This window comes from Microcebus murinus, chromosome 4, assembly GCF_040939455.1.
Source record: "Microcebus murinus isolate Inina chromosome 4, M.murinus_Inina_mat1.0, whole genome shotgun sequence".
Lineage (NCBI taxonomy): Eukaryota > Metazoa > Chordata > Mammalia > Primates > Cheirogaleidae > Microcebus > Microcebus murinus.
This window is the reverse complement of record NC_134107.1, coordinates 58,908,088-58,928,250: the sequence shown is the minus strand read 5'-3', so window position 1 is coordinate 58,928,250 and position 20,163 is coordinate 58,908,088. Positions and strand designations below refer to the sequence as shown.

The following is a 20,163-nucleotide window of genomic DNA, read 5'->3' as shown; positions in this document are numbered from 1 at the left end:
GGCTCACAGTTTTAATGGCTGAGAAGTCCCAGATAAAGGCCCTGGCATCTGGTGAGGGACCTCTTGATGTGTTATCACAGACGGAAAGGCAGAAGGGCAAAAAGAGAGAAGGGGACTGAATTCACCCTTTTATAACAGCATTGATTCCACCCATGAGGGTAGAGCTCTCATGGCTTAATCACATCTTAAAGGTTCCACTTTTTAATACTGTCACAGTGGCAGATCAATTTCAACATAAATTTTGGAGAGGGACACATGTTTAAACCACTATTTGTCCATTCACCAATCGATAGGCGTTTCATTATTTCCATTTTCTGGCTATTATAAATAATCCTGCTATAAATATTTGTGTATGTGTCTTTGTATGGATATATGTTTTCATTTCTCTTGGATAAATACCTGTGAATGTGATTGCTGAGTCTTTTGACAAATGTATGTTAAATTTAAAAGAAACTACCAGAATGTTTTCCAAAGTGGCTATACCATCTTGCATTCCTGTCAGCAATGTATGAGCATCCCAGTTGTGCCAAATCCTTACCAGCACTTGTTAGCGTTAGTTTTCTTTTTTTTTTTTTTGAGACAGAGTCTCACTTTGTTGCCCAGGCTAGAGTGAGTGCCGTGGCGTCAGCCTAGCTCACAGCAACCTCAAACTCCTGGGCTCGAGTGATCCTTCTGCCTCAGCCTCCCGGGTAGCTGGGACTACAGGCATGCGCCACCATGCCCGGCTAATTTTATATATATATATCAGTTGGCCAATTAATTTCTTTGTATTTATAGTAGAGACGGGGTCTCACTCTTGCTCAGGCTGGTTTTGAACTCCTGACCTTGAGCAATCCGCCCGCCTCGGCCTCCCAAGAGCTAGGATTACAGGCGTGAGCCACAGCGCCCGGCCAGCGTTAGTTTTCTTAACTCTAGTCATTCTAGTTGGTGTTTAGTGGAGTCTCATTTTAGTTTGCATTTCCCTGATGACTAGTGATGTTAATTAAACATCTTTTCATTGTTATTGACCATTTGGATAGTTTCCGTCATGAAGCATCTATTCAAATCTTTTGCCCATATTTAAAAATTGGGTTGACTTCTTATTGTTGAGCTATAAGAGTTTTTTGTGTATTCTGGATCCAAGCCTTTTGTCAGATATGTTTTTCTCCCAGTCTGTGTCATGCTTTGTCATTTCATTTTTTTTTTATGTGTTTCTTTTTAAAGACATTTTATTTAATATACATTGATTCATTAACCTTGAACTCACGACAAACACCACTGTAACTCATACTTGAATGAAGCTTATCTAACACACATATTTTCCCCCTAAGGCACAACACAACCTTCTTGCACTTAGGAACACTAAATAGCCCTTCAGCACTATGCTTGGGGGCCATTTTAAACAGTAAAATCACTAGCAAAAAACACAAAAATGCAAAACGTGACACAGAGTAGACCATAAAAAGGATGCTTGTATACAATATAAGGGCTGAATCAAGAAGGCAGAGTATTCCTTGTTTGACCTCAGCTGGGAATGGGCAATTCAAATTTTTTGCCACTCTGTGCATGTCTGCAAATAACTGAGAAAGCACCACAGTATTGATTTTGGGGTTACAAATAAATTTTAGTAAGCAGGCAAATTCCCAAATACAAAATCCACCAATGAAGATCAACTATACCTTCTTTTCGCATTGCTAAGTACCCCAGGTTGCCTCATGTGGAGGATGGGAACATATGAGATTTAGACCAGTTATAAAAAATAAAGAACTATTTTTTTTGCATATCCAAGATGAAGTACTTAAGTTTTTGTCTTTAACTTACTATTATTTAGAAAAATAGAATGGAAACTCCATGAGGGCAAGGATTTTTGTCTTTTGTTCATGCTGTGTATAGTCAGCAGCTAGGACAGTGCCACGCACATAGCAGTTGTTCAACTAGTTGATATTTGTTCAGTGAATCAAGGAATGAAAATCACATTCCAACCAATACACATGGATTAAACTACTGTTGTATCATTGGGCTACAATAGTTACAATTCTACAAGTTTTATAACTTGACATATGTGAAGGGAAAAAAAACAACTCAGTTTTCCAGCTTTGGAAAGGTCTAGGGCCAGGGAGTCAGAATTCAATGATAGGATTTTCTCAACTGAACTAAGGACAGGGAATAGATGGTATGAGTCAACTCCCTGGCTGACTGGCATCTTGTAGTAGATAGGAAAATTTCTTCTGCAGCCATAGGAAGTAGAAAACATTGGTAGCTGGATAAGATTTCATATCTGTACTGGGAAAGATGTTGATTTCATTTGGGATGTGGAAGTCCCAGATGAAGGCCACTTAGGTAATAATTGACATCTCCTCCCTGTCTCTGCTCTCAGACACAGGGTTGATTATGCTTTATAAATACTTTATGAGTTCCATCCAGATCTCCTCAGGGTCATCCTCAAGATTTGAATGCACCAGCTTCAGCTTGTTCAAGGGTGGTGACAAAGACCGTCTTCTGTTATCACCTCCAGAGCCTGGTTTGTGGTGTGTAATTAACAGGCACTGAGTATTCTGTAAGAACTGCTGCTGGACAAGGGAGTAATACTACATTTCTATTTCCTTCTGGTGGTTTGAGATGTTGGCATTGAAGATGATCACCACTCCATGAGCATTATTTGTCGGGTCTGGCCAGCAGGACTCAAACTTTGTATCACTGCCACAGTGTCATAGCTCAAATAATGTATGAGTTCTCAATACCAGGATCCTTACTTTTTGGGTTGCATTGTATTTAGTGATATCAGAAGATTCTATCAGAAAGGTAGCCAAAACAGTTTTTCCACTCTTGCAGGGCACCATGAAGAGGATCTTGGCCTTCAGTGTTGTTGTCCACTGCCTGCCATTTCTTAACTGTGTCTTTTAAGGAGTAAAAGTTTTAAATTTTGATGAAATCTGTTTCATTAAAATTTTCTTTATAGTTTGTGTTTTTTCCTTCCCTGTTTAAGAAATATTTGATTATCCCGATGTCACAAAGATTTTTTCCTGTTTTTTTTTAGGAACTTAATTTTAGCTCTTACATTTAGTGTAATGATTCATTTGCAGTTAAGTGATCTGGCACCTTCTTTTTCCTTTTTGACATGGGATCTTGCTCTATCACCCAGGCTGGAGAACGATGGTGTGATTATAGCTCACTGTAGCCTGGATCTCCTGGACTAAAGTGATCCTTATACCGTAGCCTTGCCAGTAGCTGGGACTACAGGTGTGCACCGCCATGCCTGGCTAATTTTTTTAATTTATTGTAGAGCCACTGCACCTGGCCAGTTTTACTTTTGTCTTTCCAATTGATATGCCTCCTTACTTTTTCCTGTCTTTTTGCACTGTCCTTGCCCTCCAACACAATGTTGAATAGAGGTGGTGAGGATGGATATCCTTGCTTTCTACCTCCTTGCTTTCTTCCTGATCTTAGGGGGAAAGTGTTGAGCCCTTCAGCATTGTATATGTAGCTGTAGATTTTTCATAGATGCCCTTAATCAAGTCAAGGAAGTTTCCTTTTATTCCTAGTTTCCTGAAGACTTTTTTTTCATTTGTTTTTGTTTAAGTCATGGTGTTAGATTTTGTCAGATATTTTTTCAGCATCTAGAAATGATCATACAGTTTTTTTCTTTTATTCTATTGTGAGTTACATTGATTAAATTTTTGAATGTTGAACCATGCCTGCATTCCTCAGATAAACTCCATTGGTAATTATGTATTGTTCTTTTTATATAATACTGGATTTGATTTACTAATAATTTGTTAAGGACTTTTACCTCTGTTTACAAAGGAATAGTGGCTGTAAGTTTTGTTATATAATAATTCTGTGTTTAACTTTTTGAGGAACTGCCAAGCTGTTCCCACAGCAGGTGTACCATTTTACATTCTCACCAACAATGTATTAGGGTTCTGATTTCTTCACATCTTGGCCAATTCTTATTATTTTATGTTTTTGTGTTTGTTTGTTTGTTTTATAGTCATACTAGTGGATATGAAGTAGTATTTCATTGTAGTTTTGATTTGCATTTCCCCAATGACTAATGATGTTGAGCATCTTTTCATATGCTTGTTGACCATTATTTATATATCTTCTCCAATAGCTGTCTATTCAAGTCCTTTGCTAATTTTTAAATTGGGTTGTTTGTCTCTTTGTTGTGGAGGTTTAAGAGTTCACCTTATCAGATATTAGACCCTTATCAGACATATGATTTGCAAATATCTGTCCCATTCTGTTATCTTTTATATTCTTTTTTAAAAAATTAAAAAATTTTTTTTTCTATTTTTAGTTGGCCAATTAATTTTTTTTATTTTTAGTAGAGATGGGGGTCTCACTTTTGCTCAGGCTGGTCTCGAACTCCTGAGCTCAAACCATCCGCCTGCCTCAGCCTCCCAGAGTGCTAGGATTATAGGTGTGAGCCACTGTGCCTGGCCTATCCTTTATATTCTTGAAAATATCTTTTGATATATACAAGTTTTAAATTTTGATAAAGTCCATTTTACCTATTTTTCCTTCATTTGTGCTTTTGGTGTTCTATCTAAGAATCCATTGCCAAATTCAAGGTCTTGAATATTTATTCCTGTGTTTTCTTTAAGAGTTTTATAGTTTTAGCTGTTAAATTTAGGTCTTTGAGCCATTTTGAGTTAAGTTTTATATTTGAAATGAGATAGGGGTCCAACTTCATTCTTTTGCACATGGAAATCTTGTCCTAGCACCATTTGTTGAAGGGATTATTCTTTTCCAATTTGACGGTCTTGGCATCCTTCTCAAAAGGTGATCATAGATGATCATAGATGTTTGGGTTCTTCTTTGGACTATCAATTCTATTCCAGTGAACAATACTATAAACCAGCTAGATATAGCAGGCATTTATAGACCACTTCACCCACCAAAGCAGAATATATATTATTCTCAAGTGCATAAAAACATTCTCCAGTATAGATCGTATGTTAGACTGGACACAATTACCAGTAACTTTAAAATCATACAAAGTATCTTCTTTGCCCACAGTGGAATAAAGCTAGAAATCAGTTAACAGAAGGAAACTGGAAAATTTGCAAATATGTGGAAATTAAACTACACACTTCTAAATAACTAATGGTCAAAGAAAAAATCACTAGGAAAATTAGAAAATACTGTGAAGCCATTGAAGACAAAAATCACAACATACCAAAACTTATGGTGTGCCGTGAAACTAGTATTCAGGGGAAATTTATAGTTTTAAGGTCTCTGTTAAAAAAGATGATCTTAAGTCAACAACCTAACTTTGTACCCTAAAGAACTAAAAAAACAGCAAGTTAAACCCAAAGCAAGCAGAAGGAAGAAAATAATAAAGATCAGATCAGAGATAAATGATATAGAATAGAAAAATAATAAAGAGAATGAATGTTGGTTCTTTGAAAAGAGTTGGTTCTTTGAAAAGATCAAAAAATTGACAAAACTTTAGCTAGAACAACAACAAAAAATAAGGGCACAATGGTGCGCATCTGTAGTCCCACTACTCAGGAGCCTAGGCAGTATTGCTTGAATGCAAGAGTTTGAGTCCAGTCTGGGCAACATAATCTCTAATTAAATAATCAGTCCAATCAATCAAATATCTAATATCAGGACGTAAAATGGGGATATTACTACCTTATGGAAATTAAAAGGATCATAAGAGATCACTGAACAGTTGTTCTCGAATAAATTAGATAAATGTGGATGAAATGGGCAAATTTCTACACAATTTTCTAAAACTGCTTCTAGAAAAAATAGAAATTCTGAGCAGATCTGTAACAAGTAAAGAGACTGGATCAGTAATCAAAAAACCTCCCCCAAAAGAGACAAGTCTAGGATCAGATGGCTTCACTGGTGAATTCTATCCAACAGTTAAAAAAGAGTTAACACCAATCCTATTCACACTCCTTATTTTTTTTTATAATTTCAGCATATTATAGGGGTATGAATGTTTAGGTTACATATACTGCCTTTGTCCTACCTGAGTCAGAGCTTTAAGCGTGTCCATCCTCCAGATGGTGCACACTGCACCCATTAGGTGTGAATATACTCATTCCCTCCTCCCCTTACCTCCTGCCCGACACCCGATGAATATTACTACTAAATGTGCACATAAGTGTTGATCAGTTAAAACCAATTTGATGGTGAGTACCTGTGGTGGTTGTTTTTCCATTCTTGTGCTACTTCACTTAGTAGAATGGGTTCCAGCTCTATCCAGGATAATATAAGAGGTGCTAGATCACCATTGTTTTTTTGTGGCTGAGTAGAACTCCATGGTATACATATACCACATTTTGTTAATCCACTCACATATTGATGGGCACTTGAATTATTTCCACATCTTTGCAATTGTGAATTATGCTGCTATAAACATTCAAGTGCAGATGTCTTTTTTTTTTTTTGAGACAGAGTCTCACTTTGTTGCCCAGGCTAGAGTGAGTGCCGTGGCATCAGCCTGGCTCACAGCAACCTCAATCTCCGGGGCTCAGCGATCCTTCTGCCTCAGTCTCCCGAGTAGCTGGGACTACAGGCATGCGCCACCATGCCCGGCTAATTTTTTGTATATATATATATTTTAGCTGGTCAATTAATTTTTTTTATTTTTTTTTATTTTTTTTTTTTGAGACAGAGTCTCACTTTGTTGTCCAGGCTAGAGTGAGTGCCGTGGCGTCAGCCTAGCTCACAGCAACCTCAAACTCCTGGGCTCGAGTGATCCTTCTGCCTCAGCCTCCCGAGTAGCTGGGACTACAGGCATGTGCCACTATGCCCGGCTAATTTTTTTTTTTTTTTATATATATATATATCAGTTGGCCAATTAATTTCTTTCTGTTTATAGTAGAGACGGGGTCTCGCTCTTGCTCAGGCTGGTTTTGAACTCCTGACCTTGAGCAATCCGCCCGCCTCGGCCTCCCAAGAGCTAGGATTGGTCAATTAATTTATTTCTATTTTTTTTTTTTTTTCTTTTTGCTGTGTGGTCGATATCTGATATTTCTATTTTTGGTAGAGACAAGGTCTCACTCAGGCTGGTTTCAGGCTGGTTTCGAACTCCTGACCTTGAGCAATCCGCCCGCCTCGGCCTCCCAAAGTGCTAGGATTACAGGTGTGAGCCACCACGCCCGGCCAGATGTCTTTTTTGTAGAATATCTTTTATTCCTCTGGGTAGATGCCCTGTAATGGGATTGCTGGATCAAATGGTAGTTCTACTTTTAGGTCCTTGAGGTATCTCCATATTACTTTCCACAGAGGTTGTATTAAATTGCAGTCCCACCAGCAGTGTACGAGTGTTCCTAACTCTCCACATCCACACCAACATTTATTGTTTTTGGATATTTTGATAAAGGCCATTCTTGCTGGAGTTAAGTGCTATCTCATTGTGGTTTTGATTTACATTTCCCTGATCATTAGAGATGTTGAGCATTTTTTCATATGTTTCTTGGCCATTAGTCTATCTTCTTTTGAAAAGTTTCTTTTCATGTTCCTTGCCCACTTTTTAATGGGGTTGTTTGATATTTTTCTTGTTGATTTTCCTAAGTTCTATATAGATAATCAGCCCTTTATCGAATGCGTAACATGCAAATATTTTCTCTCATTCTGTAGATTGTCTGTTTGCTCTTGTGATAGTTTTCTTGGCTGTGCAGAAGCTTTTTAATTTGATCAGGTACCATTTATTTTTGTTGTTGCTGTGGTTGCATTTGGGGTCTTCTTCATAAATTCTTTGGCTAGGCCAATGTCTGTAAGAGTTTTTCCAACATTTTCTTCTAGAATTCATATAGTTTTATGGCTCAGGTTTAAGTCTGTTGCCTACCGTGAGTTGATTTTTGTGAGAGGTGAGAGGTGTGGATCCTGTTTCAGTCTTCTATTTGAGGCTATCCAGTTTTCCCAGCACCATTTATTGAGTAAGGATTCTTTTCCCCAGTGTATGTTTTTGTCTGCTTTGTTGAAGATTAGATTTCTATATGAGGATGGTTTTATATCTGGGTTCTCAGTTTTGTTCCATTGGTCTGTGTCTCTGTTCTTGTGCCAATATCATGCTGTGTTAGTTCCTATAGCCTTGTAGTATAGCTTGAAGTCTGGTAAATTGATGCCTCCCAATTTGTTCTTTTTGCTTAAGATTGTTTTTGCTATACAGGATCTTCTCTGGTTCCATATGAAGCATAGAATTATTTTTTCTAGATCTTTGAAAAATGGTGTTGGTATTTTAATAGGGATTGCATTGAATCTGTAGATCGTTTTGGGTAGTATAGACATTTTAACAATGTTGATTCTGCCGACCCATGAACATGGTATGGTTTCTATATGAGGATGTCCTCTGCTGTTTTCTTCCTCAGTGTTTTGTAGTTGTCTCTGTAGAGGTCTTTCACCTCCTTAGTTAAATATATTCCTAGGTATTTTATTTTCTTTGTTGTTGTTGTGAAGGTTATTGAGTCTTTGATTTGGTTCTCAGTTTGATGTTGGTGTATAGGAATGCTACTGATTTCTGTGCATTGATTTTTGTAACCTGAGACTTTGCTGAATTTATGATTTCCAGTAGTCTCATGGCAGAATCTTTGGGGTTTTCTACATAAAAGATATCATCAGCAAAGAGTCATAGTTTGACCTCTTCTGCCCCTGTTTGGATTCCCTTCTCTTGATTGATTGCCCTGGCTAGGACTTCCAGCACTATGTTGAATAGAAGTGTTAGAGGACAACCTTGTCTGCTTCCTCTTCTAAGTGGGAATGCTTTCAATTTTTCCCCATTCATGAAGTATGATGTTGGCTGTGCATTTGTCATATGTGGCTTTAATCATTTTAGGTAAGTCCTGTCTATGCCTATTTTGTTAAACGTTCTTATCATAAAAGGGTACTGAATTTTGTTGAATGCTTTTTCTGCGTCTCTTGAGAGGATCATATGGTCTTTGTTTTTACTTCTATTTATGTGGTGAATTACATTTATAGATTTGCATATGTTGAACCATCCCTGCATCTCAGTGGGATGAAGCCCACTGGGTTGTGATGGATTATTTTTTTGATAAGCACCTGAATTTGGTTTGCTAGGATTTTTTTGAAAAATTTTGACTCATACACTGCTGGTGGGACTGCAACCTATTACAACCTCTGTGGAAGGCAATATGAAGATACCTCAAAGAGCTAAAAGTAGAACTACCATTTGACCCAGCAATCCTATTACTGGTCATCTACTCAAAGGAAAAAAAGACATTCTATAAAAAAGACATCTGCACTTGAATATTTATAGCAGCACAATTCACAATTGCAAAGATGTGGAAATCCAAGTGCCCATCAATACATGGTATATGTATACCGCGGAGTTCTACTCAGCCACAAAAAACAATGGTGATCTAGCACCTCTTGTATTATCCTGGATAGAGATGGAGCCCATTCTACTAAGTGAAATATCACAAGAATGGAAAAATAAGCACCACATATACTCACCATCAAATTGGTTTTTTTTTTTTTTTTGAGACAGAGTCTCACTTTGTTGCCCAGGCTAGAGTGAGTGCCGTGGCGTCAGCCTAGCTCACAGCAACCTCAAACTCCTGGGCTCAAGTGATCCTCCTGCCTCAGCCTCCTGAGTAGCTGGGACTACAGGCATGCGCCACCATGCCCGGCTAATTTTTTCTATATATATTAGTTGGCCAATTAATTTCTTTCTATTTATAGTAGAGACGGGATCTCTCTCAGCCTGGTTTCAAACTCCTGACCTCGAGCAGTCCACCCTCCTTGGCCTCCCAGAGTGCTAGGATTACAGGTGTGAGCCACCACGCCCGGCCCAAATTGGTTTTAACTGATCAACACTTATGTGCACATTTAGTAGTGACATTCATTTGGTGTCAGGTAGGTGGGAGGAGGGAGGCGACGATGGGTATATTCACACCTAATTGATGCAGTGTGCACCATCTGGGGGATGGACATGCTTAAAATTCTTACTCAGGTGGGGCGAAGGCAATATATGTAACCTAAACATTTGTTACCTCCATAATATGCTGAAATAAAAAAATATATATGGGCCGAGTGTGGTGGCTCACGCCTGTAATCCTAGCACTCTGGGAGGCCGAGGCGGGAGGATCGTTTGAGCTCAAGAGTTCGAGACCAGCCTGAGCAAGAGTAAGACCCCGTCTCCACTAAAAAATAGAAAGAAATTAATTGGACAACTAAAAATATATAGAAAAAATCAGCTGGGCATGGTTGGCATATGCCTGTAGTCTGAGCTACTCGGGAGGCTGAGGCAGGAGGATTGCTTGAGTCCAGGAGTTTGAGGTTGCTGTGAGCTAGGCTAACGCCATGGCACTCTAGCCCAGGCAACAGAAGTGAGACTGTGTCTCCAAAAAAAAAAAAAAACACATGGCCTTTCGCATCTGACATCTTTCACTTTAGTGTAGTGTTTTTGAAAGTCATCCATACTGTAGTATGTATCAGTACGTCATTCCTTCTTTTGGCTGAATAATATTCCAGTGTATAAATATACCACATTTTGTTTATATGTTCATCAGTTGATGGACATTTGGGTTGTTTCCACTTTTGGATTATTATGAATAATGCTGCTGTGAGCATTCATTTACTAGTTTTTGTGTAGCCATATGTCTTAACTTTTCCTGGATATATGCCTAGGAATAGAACTGGTGGGTTATGTGGTAACTGTGTTTAACATTTTGAGGAACTCCCAGACTGTTTTTCACAGCAGCTGCGCCATTTTATGTTCCCACCAGCACTGTAAGAGAGTTCGTTTGTTTTATTATAGCACCCATTAATATTTTCAAAAATGTTTTATGAAAAACTGTTGTCGAATTTTAGCAAATGCCTTTTCATCTTATATGGAGATTATCGGAAGGTTTTTTGCTATGCTCTCTTAATATATGATAATTTATTGACAAATGAATAGATTTCTAAATATTTATTTTGTTGATTTTTATTAGTTGTCATCCCAGATTTTTTTTCCTCCTTTGGAACAGGAAACTATTAATAGTTTATAGACATGTAGCTGTTGAATAATAACTAAAAATGCCACTGAGGATATTTAAGTTAGTTGGTAGGTATGTTCAGAGTACAAGAGTTAGTTCCTATTTTCTTACAGACTTCACATCAAGATCTTTAGTTCAAGATGAGTTTGGTCTAAGATTAAAAGGATAATAAATAATTTAAATATTTACTTGTATCTTTTATAAAATTAAAAAAATCCTACCTCATACAAATTTATAGGTAAGTTTTTTAGTTTTTTTTTTTTAATGGTGAAAGTATGAGCTAGTTCATTTTAATTAGTCTCTTTTGCTTAGGTATTTATAGTTGGTAGGTGAGGAGATAATATATTTGGTAGCACTAGTCATGATAATTTCTAAGTTCAATTTTACACTTGATCTTAGCCAAAAGGCCGAGAAGCAATTCTAAGTCCAATTTTAGAAAAACAACATGAGTGTAAAACAGATATGAGCATAGGTTTATGGGTGTGCACTTTTTAAAAAAAGAACTTTATTGTTTTCAAACACAATATATATACTTTTACTTAAACACCAGAAATTATAGAAAGCAAAAGGAAAAAGTGAAAGCCTGTAATCCCATGACCCAGAGAAAACTTTCATTACTATTTATGTATATATGCAGTATACATACACTCATGCATCACTTAATGATGGGGAAACATTCTGAAAAATGTGTCATTAGGTAATTTCATTGTTGTGTGAATGTCACAGAGTGTACTTACACAAATCTAGATAATATAGCTTGGTATATACCTAGGCTATATATATGATTGCTCCTTGGCTACAAACCTGTCTAACATGTTACTGTACTGAATACTGTAGGCAGTTGTAATACAATGGTAAGTATTTGTGTATCTAAACATATCTAAATATAGAAAAGGTACACTAAAATGACAATATAAAAGATAAAAAGTGGTATGCCCATATAGGGCACTTATGATGAATGGAGCTTGCAGGACTGGAAGTTGCTTTGGGTGAGTCAGTGAGTGGTGAGTGCATGTGAAGGCCTAGAACATTATTATATACTTATATATAGGCCTTATAACCACTGTATACTTAGGCTACACTAAATTTATAAAAAAAAGTTTTTCTTTCTTAAATAATATGTTAACCTTAATTTACTGTAACTTTTTTACTATATAAACTTTTAAAATTTTAAAAACTTTTTTTTTTTTTTTTTTGGAGACAGTCTCACTCTGTTGCCTGGGCTAGAGTGCCATGGCATCAGCCTAGCTCATAGCAACCTCCAACTCCTGGGCTGAAGTGATCCTCCTGCCTTAGCCTCCCGAGTAGCTGGGACTACAGGCATGTACCACCATGCCCGGCTGATTTTTTTCTCTATATATTTTTAGTTGTCCAGCTAATTTCTTTCTATTTTTAGTAGAGAAGGGGATCTCACTCTTGCTCAGGCTGGTCTCGAACTCCTGAGCTGAAACAGTCCACCCGCATCAGCCTCCCATAGTGCTAGGATTACAGATGTGAGCCACCACACCCAGCCTTAAAAACCTTTTTGACTCTTATAGTAACACATCTTAAAACACAAATACATTGTACAGCTGTACAAAAATCTTCTCTTTATTTCCTTATTTTATAAGTTTTTTTCCATTTATAAAAATTTTTATTTTTATTTTTACTTTTTAAACATTTTTGCCAAAAACTAAGACACAACAGACACATTAACTTGGGCCTACCTAGTGTCAGGATTATCAATATCACTGTTTTCCACCATGACATCTTGTTCCACTGAAAGGTCTTTAGGGGCAGTAACGTGCATGGAGTAGTCACCTCCTATGATAACAAAGCCTTCTTTGGTAATACTTTCTGAAGGACCTTCCTGAGGCTGTTTTACAGTTAATTTTAGTACACTCTAAAGCAATGATAAAAGTATAGTATAGTAAATTACAAAAACTACTGTTTTACAGTTAATTTTAGTACACTCTAAAGCAATGATAAAAGTATAGTATAGTAAATACAAAAACCATTAACAGTTGTATATCATTGTCAAGTATTATATACTGTACATAATTATATGTGCTGTACTTTTATATGACTGGCAGCACAGTAGATTTGTTTAAACAAACATCACTATAACATGTGACTATTTTGCTATAACATTATGATAGCTACAGTGTCTCTAGGCAATAGGAATTTTTCAGTTCTATTATAATTCTGTGGGACCACTGTCACATATGCAGGTTGTCATTGGCCAAAACTTCTTATTTGGTATATGAATTTATATACAGTATATATATATTCACACAGTATATAGATTGGCATATATAATAGTTTATATATCTTTTCTTAATGAGACTAGAATAATTGCATTTTAAAGGACTGTATATAAAAGACTTTGATATATGTTAAATGTTTCATAATGTACAGTATCCCATGGGGAAAAGAGTCTTGCCTTTTTTCCTCTAATTTTTAAATTGTCATAAAATTTATATAACATAAAATTTACTATCTTAATCATTTTTAAGAGTATAGTTCAGTTTCAACAAACTCACAAGGCATGCAAAGAAACAAGGAAGTATGCCCCACTCAAAGGAAAAAAATAAGCCAATACAATTATCCCTGAAAAAGACCTGACAGTATATCTACTAGACAAAGACTTTAAAACAATAGTCTTAAAGATTCTCAAACAAGGTGAAAAACCCACAGCTAACATTATTCAATGATACTAGCCTCAAAGAATGAGTTAGAGAATGTTCCTTCCCTTCAATTTTTTGGAAATGTTTGAGAAAAATTAGTATTGGTGCTTTCAGTGTTTGAGAGAATCTACCAGTGAGGCCATCAGGTCCAGGGCTTTTCTTTGCTGGGAGAGTTTTGATTGCTTTTTCAATCCTAGTTATGGGTCTATTCAGATTTTCTGTTTCTTTTTGATTTAGCCTTGTAGGTTTGTGTTTCTAGGAATTTGTCCATTTCATCCAGTTTATCTAATTTGTTGCTCTACAATTGCTCATAGTAGTGTCTCATGGTCTTTTGATTTGTGTAGAACAGTTGTAGTGTTTACCACTTTAATTTCTGACTTTAGTAATTTGATTTTTCTCCTTTTCCCCCCTAAGTCCATCTAGGTAAATGTTTGTCATTTTTGGGGATCTTTTTTGAGGAACAAACTTTTGGTTTCATTGATTTTCTGTATTACTTGTTGTGCTCTCTATTTTGTTTATTCTTTATTATTTCCTCCCTTTTGCTAATCTGAGGTTTAATTTGTTCTTCTTTTTCTAATGCCATAAGTTGTAAAGTTAGGTTGTTGGCTTGAGATCTTTCTTGTTTTTCAATGTGTTTGTAGCTATAAATTTTCCCTTAGCACTGTTTTTCATATTTACATTTTGCTCACACCTAGTTTTCTTTACTTTCACCATTTTTTTCTTTTAATTGTTTGAGAATCTTTTTTGTTTTTTTGAGACAGAGTCTCACTCATCCTGTTGCCCGGGCTAGAGTGCCGTGGCGTCAGCCTAGCTCAGAGCAACCTCAAACTCCTGGGCTCAAGCAATCCTGCTGCCTCAGCCTCCGAGTAGCTGGGACTGCAGGCATGCGCCACCATGCTGGCTAATTTTTTCTATATATTTTTAATTGGCCAATTAATTTCTTTCTATTTTTAGTAGAGACGGGATCTTGCTCTTGCACAGGCTGGTTTCAAACTCCTGACCTTGAGTGATCCTCCCGCCTCCACCTTCCAGAGTACTAGGATTACAGGTGTGAGCCACCACTATTTTGAGTGCTTTATGTATTTCAAATAACTAAATTTTACAATATTCCTATGAGGTGAATGCTTATTATCCCCATTTTACCAAAGAGGAAACTGAAGCTCATAGAAATCAAATGACTTGGAAAGCGTCATACCTCTAGTAAGTGGTTTAGCTGGGATTGGAGTGTAGGTCCTCTGACTGCACAGACCATGCTGTTAGCACTATTTCTAAGCACATAAAGATGAACGAAATATTGTTCTTTCTCTTACACATCTTATAAGGCAGTATTTGAAGATGTGTTGATAAATTTACATGAAATTATTAAGTTATACTTTTGGTAATTAATTTTTATTTGTATTTTTAGGACATTCAGTCAGAAGAAGGCTGCTATTGAAAGAGAGTATGCACAGGTAAGCTTGGAATTGGAGGCCCCTTTTAGATATACCTGTTCTCCTTGGCTTAAGGGCAGATATGCTTGTTGGGAGAGAAGCCCCAACAAGGGGCTTATGGGGATATAGTATCCCCATATCCTCCTTTTCTTGTTTCTGGCTATTGAATCTTCAAGTGGGGACCTAAGTAGCTCCTTATTACAATGAAGATTGTGAACCTTCGGGGAGAAGACATTTTTACAACATTTGTAAAATATTTACAAATAAGCGTAATAATGAATACATTTTACAAGTATGTTTATTTATTCTCCTTTATATGCCTCATTCTCTCCAGTTTAATTTTTATGTTTATTCAGTCAGGCACTTATTTCTTATTATGATCCTGTTGACAAAGGGTGGTGTGTTTTCAATGGATGGTATGGAGCTATTTCTAAGGAAATTTAAGCATTTCTTTCTTTAATTTTAATTAGACTTTGTGTCTCAATGGCCAAACATGCCAAGAAAAAATTATGTCAGTATTTCATTTTGTATTTCATTTATCAGCATTTCATTTCATTTTATATAAGAATTGATAACTATTCTTACATGTACAAAACCAATTTAACATAATTTGGAAATTTTGGAAATTTAACACATTTTTTTGAAATATAAAAATTTTGGAATTTTTTTGAAATTTAACAAATTTGGAAATTTTCACCCTTTTAAGTAGTTACTTTCTATGTGGGGTAGAATTCTAAAATTGTTATCTCCCACCCCCAAATTGTAAAAGTTGTATTTATAGCAAAATTTTAAAATACAGGAGATTGTTAGGAAAAATTAACATACAGTAAATGTTCTTCATGGTAACCATTATTGCTGCTGCTATTGTTATTCTCATTATAAACAATGAAATTGAGGCATAATTTTCTTTTTGTGTGTGTGCTTTGTCAGGTTTTAGTTTTATTCTGATTTTGTTATAGTTAATTAGATAGCTGTCTGTCTTTATTTGATTTGGTAGTTTTAGAAGAAAATTATATATTCCTTGAAAGCCATATAGAACTCATTCAGTCAGTAGTTGCTGAGTGTTTATCATCTAACAAGTGCTTTATATAATGAATAGCATGAGTTTTAAAAATTATGTTGAACCCTTTTTCTATGTATGTATAATAAATACTAGTAATGATAGCCAACATTTATTGAATCCTTACTTTGTTCGAGGCTCTTTGCTGAGTATTTTATATATGTTATTTGGTTTAATCCTTTCAATAATCCTGTGAAATAGGAATAATTATTATATCCTTTTTATGGATATATTTTCATATATATATAACATGTATATTCTTAAAATTGAGATAAAAGTTTATGATATGCTTTAAAAATATAATGCAAAGTGAAAAATTTTATATGATATGTTCTTCTGTAAGAAGATTTAAAGTTTTAATCAAGTAAATAGGACATGTTCATGATTAAAAACATAAAATATTAATAGTACATTAAATTGTATGAAAAGTAACAGTCCTCTGCTCTAATCCCATTCTCTTGCCTAAGAGAAAAGATTAAAAACAGACGCCTACTTTGATTCTCTTGGTGATTATTTCCATATCTTTTTTTTTTTTTTTTTTTTTTTCTGAGACAGAGTCTCACTTTGTTGCCCAGGCTAGAGTGAGTGCCGTGGCGTCAGCCTCGCTCACAGCAACCTCAAACTCCTGGGCTCAAGCGATCCTCCTGCCTCAGCCTCCCAAGTAGCTGGGACTACAGGCTTGCGCCACCATGCCCGGCTAATTTTTTCTATATATATTAGTTGGCCAATTAATTTCTTTCTATTTTATAGTAGAGACAGGGTCTCGCTCTTGCTCAGGCTGGTTTCGAACTCCTGACCTTGAGCATTCCACCCGCCTCAGCCTCCCAGAGTGCTAGGATTACAGGCGTGAGCCAGCGCACCCGGCCGATTTCCATATCTTTAAATAATGTGCTTATAACCGATTTTTTTTTATTTTAGCGTATTATGGGGGTATAAGTGTTAAGGTTACATATGTTGCCCATGCCCTCCCTCCCCCCATAACTGATTTCTGATTTATCAACTCTAGACAGATTGCTTGATTACTTATAGTAAACTTACTAATTATTCATTCCTTTCCAACCTATTCTTTCCAATATAACTGTGGCACTATTTTAGTACCTTTGTTACTTTAATAACTATGACTGACATATTTAAACTTCTCTTTTTCCATCAAATACACATATATACACACACATTTATGTTATATATAGGAATATGTATACATGTGTATATATGTATGTATATACTACAGGGAACTATATTTTACAGAGTGGTCAAATTTACCCTGGAAAATTTTCTTTAAATGTCTATCAAATATATTATACCTGGTTTTGTTTATATAATCCTATATAATAATATATACAAACTATATAAGGTATCTAGCAATGTATATTTCAAAATTTCATAAAGTAATCATTCAGAAATTAAAATGCTCCAGTGTTTCTCTCCTTGGGACAATTGAGCACATTTACAGAGAGCCAGACGTTGTCATCATATTTGCCCTTTGGATGATTTTTCTCAGTTTATCTTACTCCTCAATGTTTTCCTAATTATTTATTTTATTTATTTACTGAGTATATAGACAAATATATGTCTTCTTGTTTGGTTACGTAAACATTATTTTTACTTATTGGCAGTAGTAGAGAAACCCCTAAAACAATTGACACATTCTTTCTATAGATTTTATCACCATGCACTGATTATTTCAGGCTTATTTGCAATTCCTGCATGAGGACATACCTTCATTGGTGATAGGATGTGGTCAGAGAGGACAGTTGCGCTATTTCATTTATCTCTTTTTCTTACCTTCTTTGCTTTATTGTAGTGTTGAAATTTTGGAAGATAAATTTGTAGAAATTGAAATATAGCATATACAATAAGACGGACGGACAAATCTTGAGTATACTGTTTGATACATTTTTGTGAACAGTCACGTAACTGCTATCCAGATTAAGATATAGAACATTACCAAGGCCCCAAAAGAAGTCAATACTTATATTTTTCAATGGTAACAAGTATACTTTTATCAGAATAGTTATTATTTTGGGTTTTCTGATACTTTTTGAACTTAAATGTATCATAGAGTATGTACCCTTCTGTGTCTGATTTCTTTCATTCAGTATTGTTTTTAAGCTTCATACATGTTATTGCATGTAGGAGTAGTTCATTCTTCTTTGCTTTATTATATCCACTGAATGAATATATTAATATAACAATTTGTTTTTCCAGTGTACTGATGAAGAAAATTTGAGTTGTTTCTAGTTTTGTATGATACTGACTAGTGCTTCTAAGCAGAGATTTTAGACATGTCTTTGGTGGACATATATACATATTTCTATTAATATTTGGTATACATCTGAGAGTAGAACTGATGCATTTTGGGTATTTGTATGTTCTACTTTAGTGGATACAGGCAAACAGTTTTCCAAAGTGATCATAGCAATTTACACTCTCACCAGTTATGTATGGGAGTCCCAGTTACTCCATATCTTTTGCCAACATTTGGTATTATCTAAAATTGAGAAGAGTGAGATTTTGATGAGTGTATCATAGTATCTCATTTTCTTTTTAATAAGCTTTTAAAGAACTGACATATAACATACATATAGAGAAGTATGCAGGTCATAGTTATGACCTCTAGGAATATTCATGGAACTCCATGAATTTTCAAAGTGAACATTCCCATATAGATAGCATCCAGGTCAAGAAATAGAACATTAACAACATCTCAGAGACCCCTCTTCTTCTCTGTCTTTACTGCCCTCACTCTCACACAAGGAGATTTATTGTGATATGGTTGACACATAATAAACTGTACTGTTTATTAATACAATTTGCTAAGCTTTAACATATGCATATGCCTGTGAAACCATCATGCATTACAATCAAGATAACAAAACACATCGATAAGCCCCAAAGTTTTCTTGTGTCTCATTATAATCCCTCACTCCCAATTACTTCTCCTTGATTCCCTTTCCCCATCATTCTTAGGCAATCACTGATTAGCTTTCTATCACTATACATTCATTTGCATTTTCTAGAATTTTAATTTAATAAATGATATCATACAGTTTGTACTTTCGTTTGTCTGGCTTCTCTCATTCAGCATAATTATTTTGTAATTTATGTTGTTACATTCATCAATATTTCATTTCTTTTTTATTGCTGTTTATTATTCCATTGTATGGATATATCACAATTTATCCATTTACCTGTTGATGGACATTTGAGTTATTTCTATTTTTTGGATATTATAAATAAAGCTGCTGTGAACATTTGTGTGTGAACAGATGGTTTCATTTCTCTTGGGTAAATGGAGGGGAGTTGCTAAGTCATTTTTAACTTTTAAATAATTATCAAATTGTTTTCCATTTTACATTCCTTCTTGAAATATATGAGAGTTCCATATACTTATGCCACTTATGCCACATCCTCCCCAACACTAGATAGAGTCTTTTTAATCTTAGGTATTGTAATAGATGTATAGTGGTATTTATTGTGGTTTTAATTTATATTTACCTAATGTCTAATAATGTTAAATGTCATTTTCATGTGTTTATTTGCCATCTGTATATATTCTATGGTGAGCTGTTTTTTTTTTTTCAGATATTTTAAATTTTTAAAAAATTGAGCGGTTTGTTTTCTTATTGATTTTTTAAAAAACTTATTATTATGAAAGTTTTCAGACATATGTATGTGAAAGAATAAGAAATTAGCACAATGAACTCTTTTTTTTTTTTGAGACAGAGTCTCGCTTTGTTGCCCAGGCTAGAGTGAGTGCCATGGCGTCAGCCTAGCTCACAGCAACCTCAAACTCCTGGGCTCAAGCAATCTTGTTGCCTCAGCCTCCCGAGTAGCTGGGACTACAGGCATGCGCCACCATGCCTGGCTAATTTTTTCTATAGATATTAGTTGGCCAATTAATTTCTTTCTATTTATAGTGGAGACGGGGGTCTCGTTCTTGCTCAGCTGCTTTCAAACTCCTGACCTAGAGCAATCCACCTGCCTCGGCCTCCCAGAGTGCTAGGATTACAGGTGTGAGCCACCACACCTGGCCAATGAACTCTTATTAGCTATCACCCAGC

General features: G+C 35.6%; 1 protein-coding gene and 1 pseudogene across 4 annotated transcripts in view; one reads left to right on the top strand and one right to left on the bottom strand.

The window, feature by feature from the left end:
- The window catches only part of FCHSD2 (FCH and double SH3 domains 2), a 244,604-nt gene that overhangs the window by 24,406 nt on the left and 200,035 nt on the right, over positions 1–20,163 (top strand). For all 4 annotated transcript variants that reach the window (XM_012744878.2, XM_076002295.1, XM_076002296.1 and 1 more), the window contains exon 3: positions 15,015–15,060. In XM_012744878.2, the coding sequence (XP_012600332.1) occupies positions 15,015–15,060 (46 nt within the window). The remainder of the gene's footprint in view (positions 1–15,014; positions 15,061–20,163) is intronic.
- On the bottom strand, positions 2,316–14,861 carry LOC105860271 (intraflagellar transport protein 22 homolog; annotated as a pseudogene).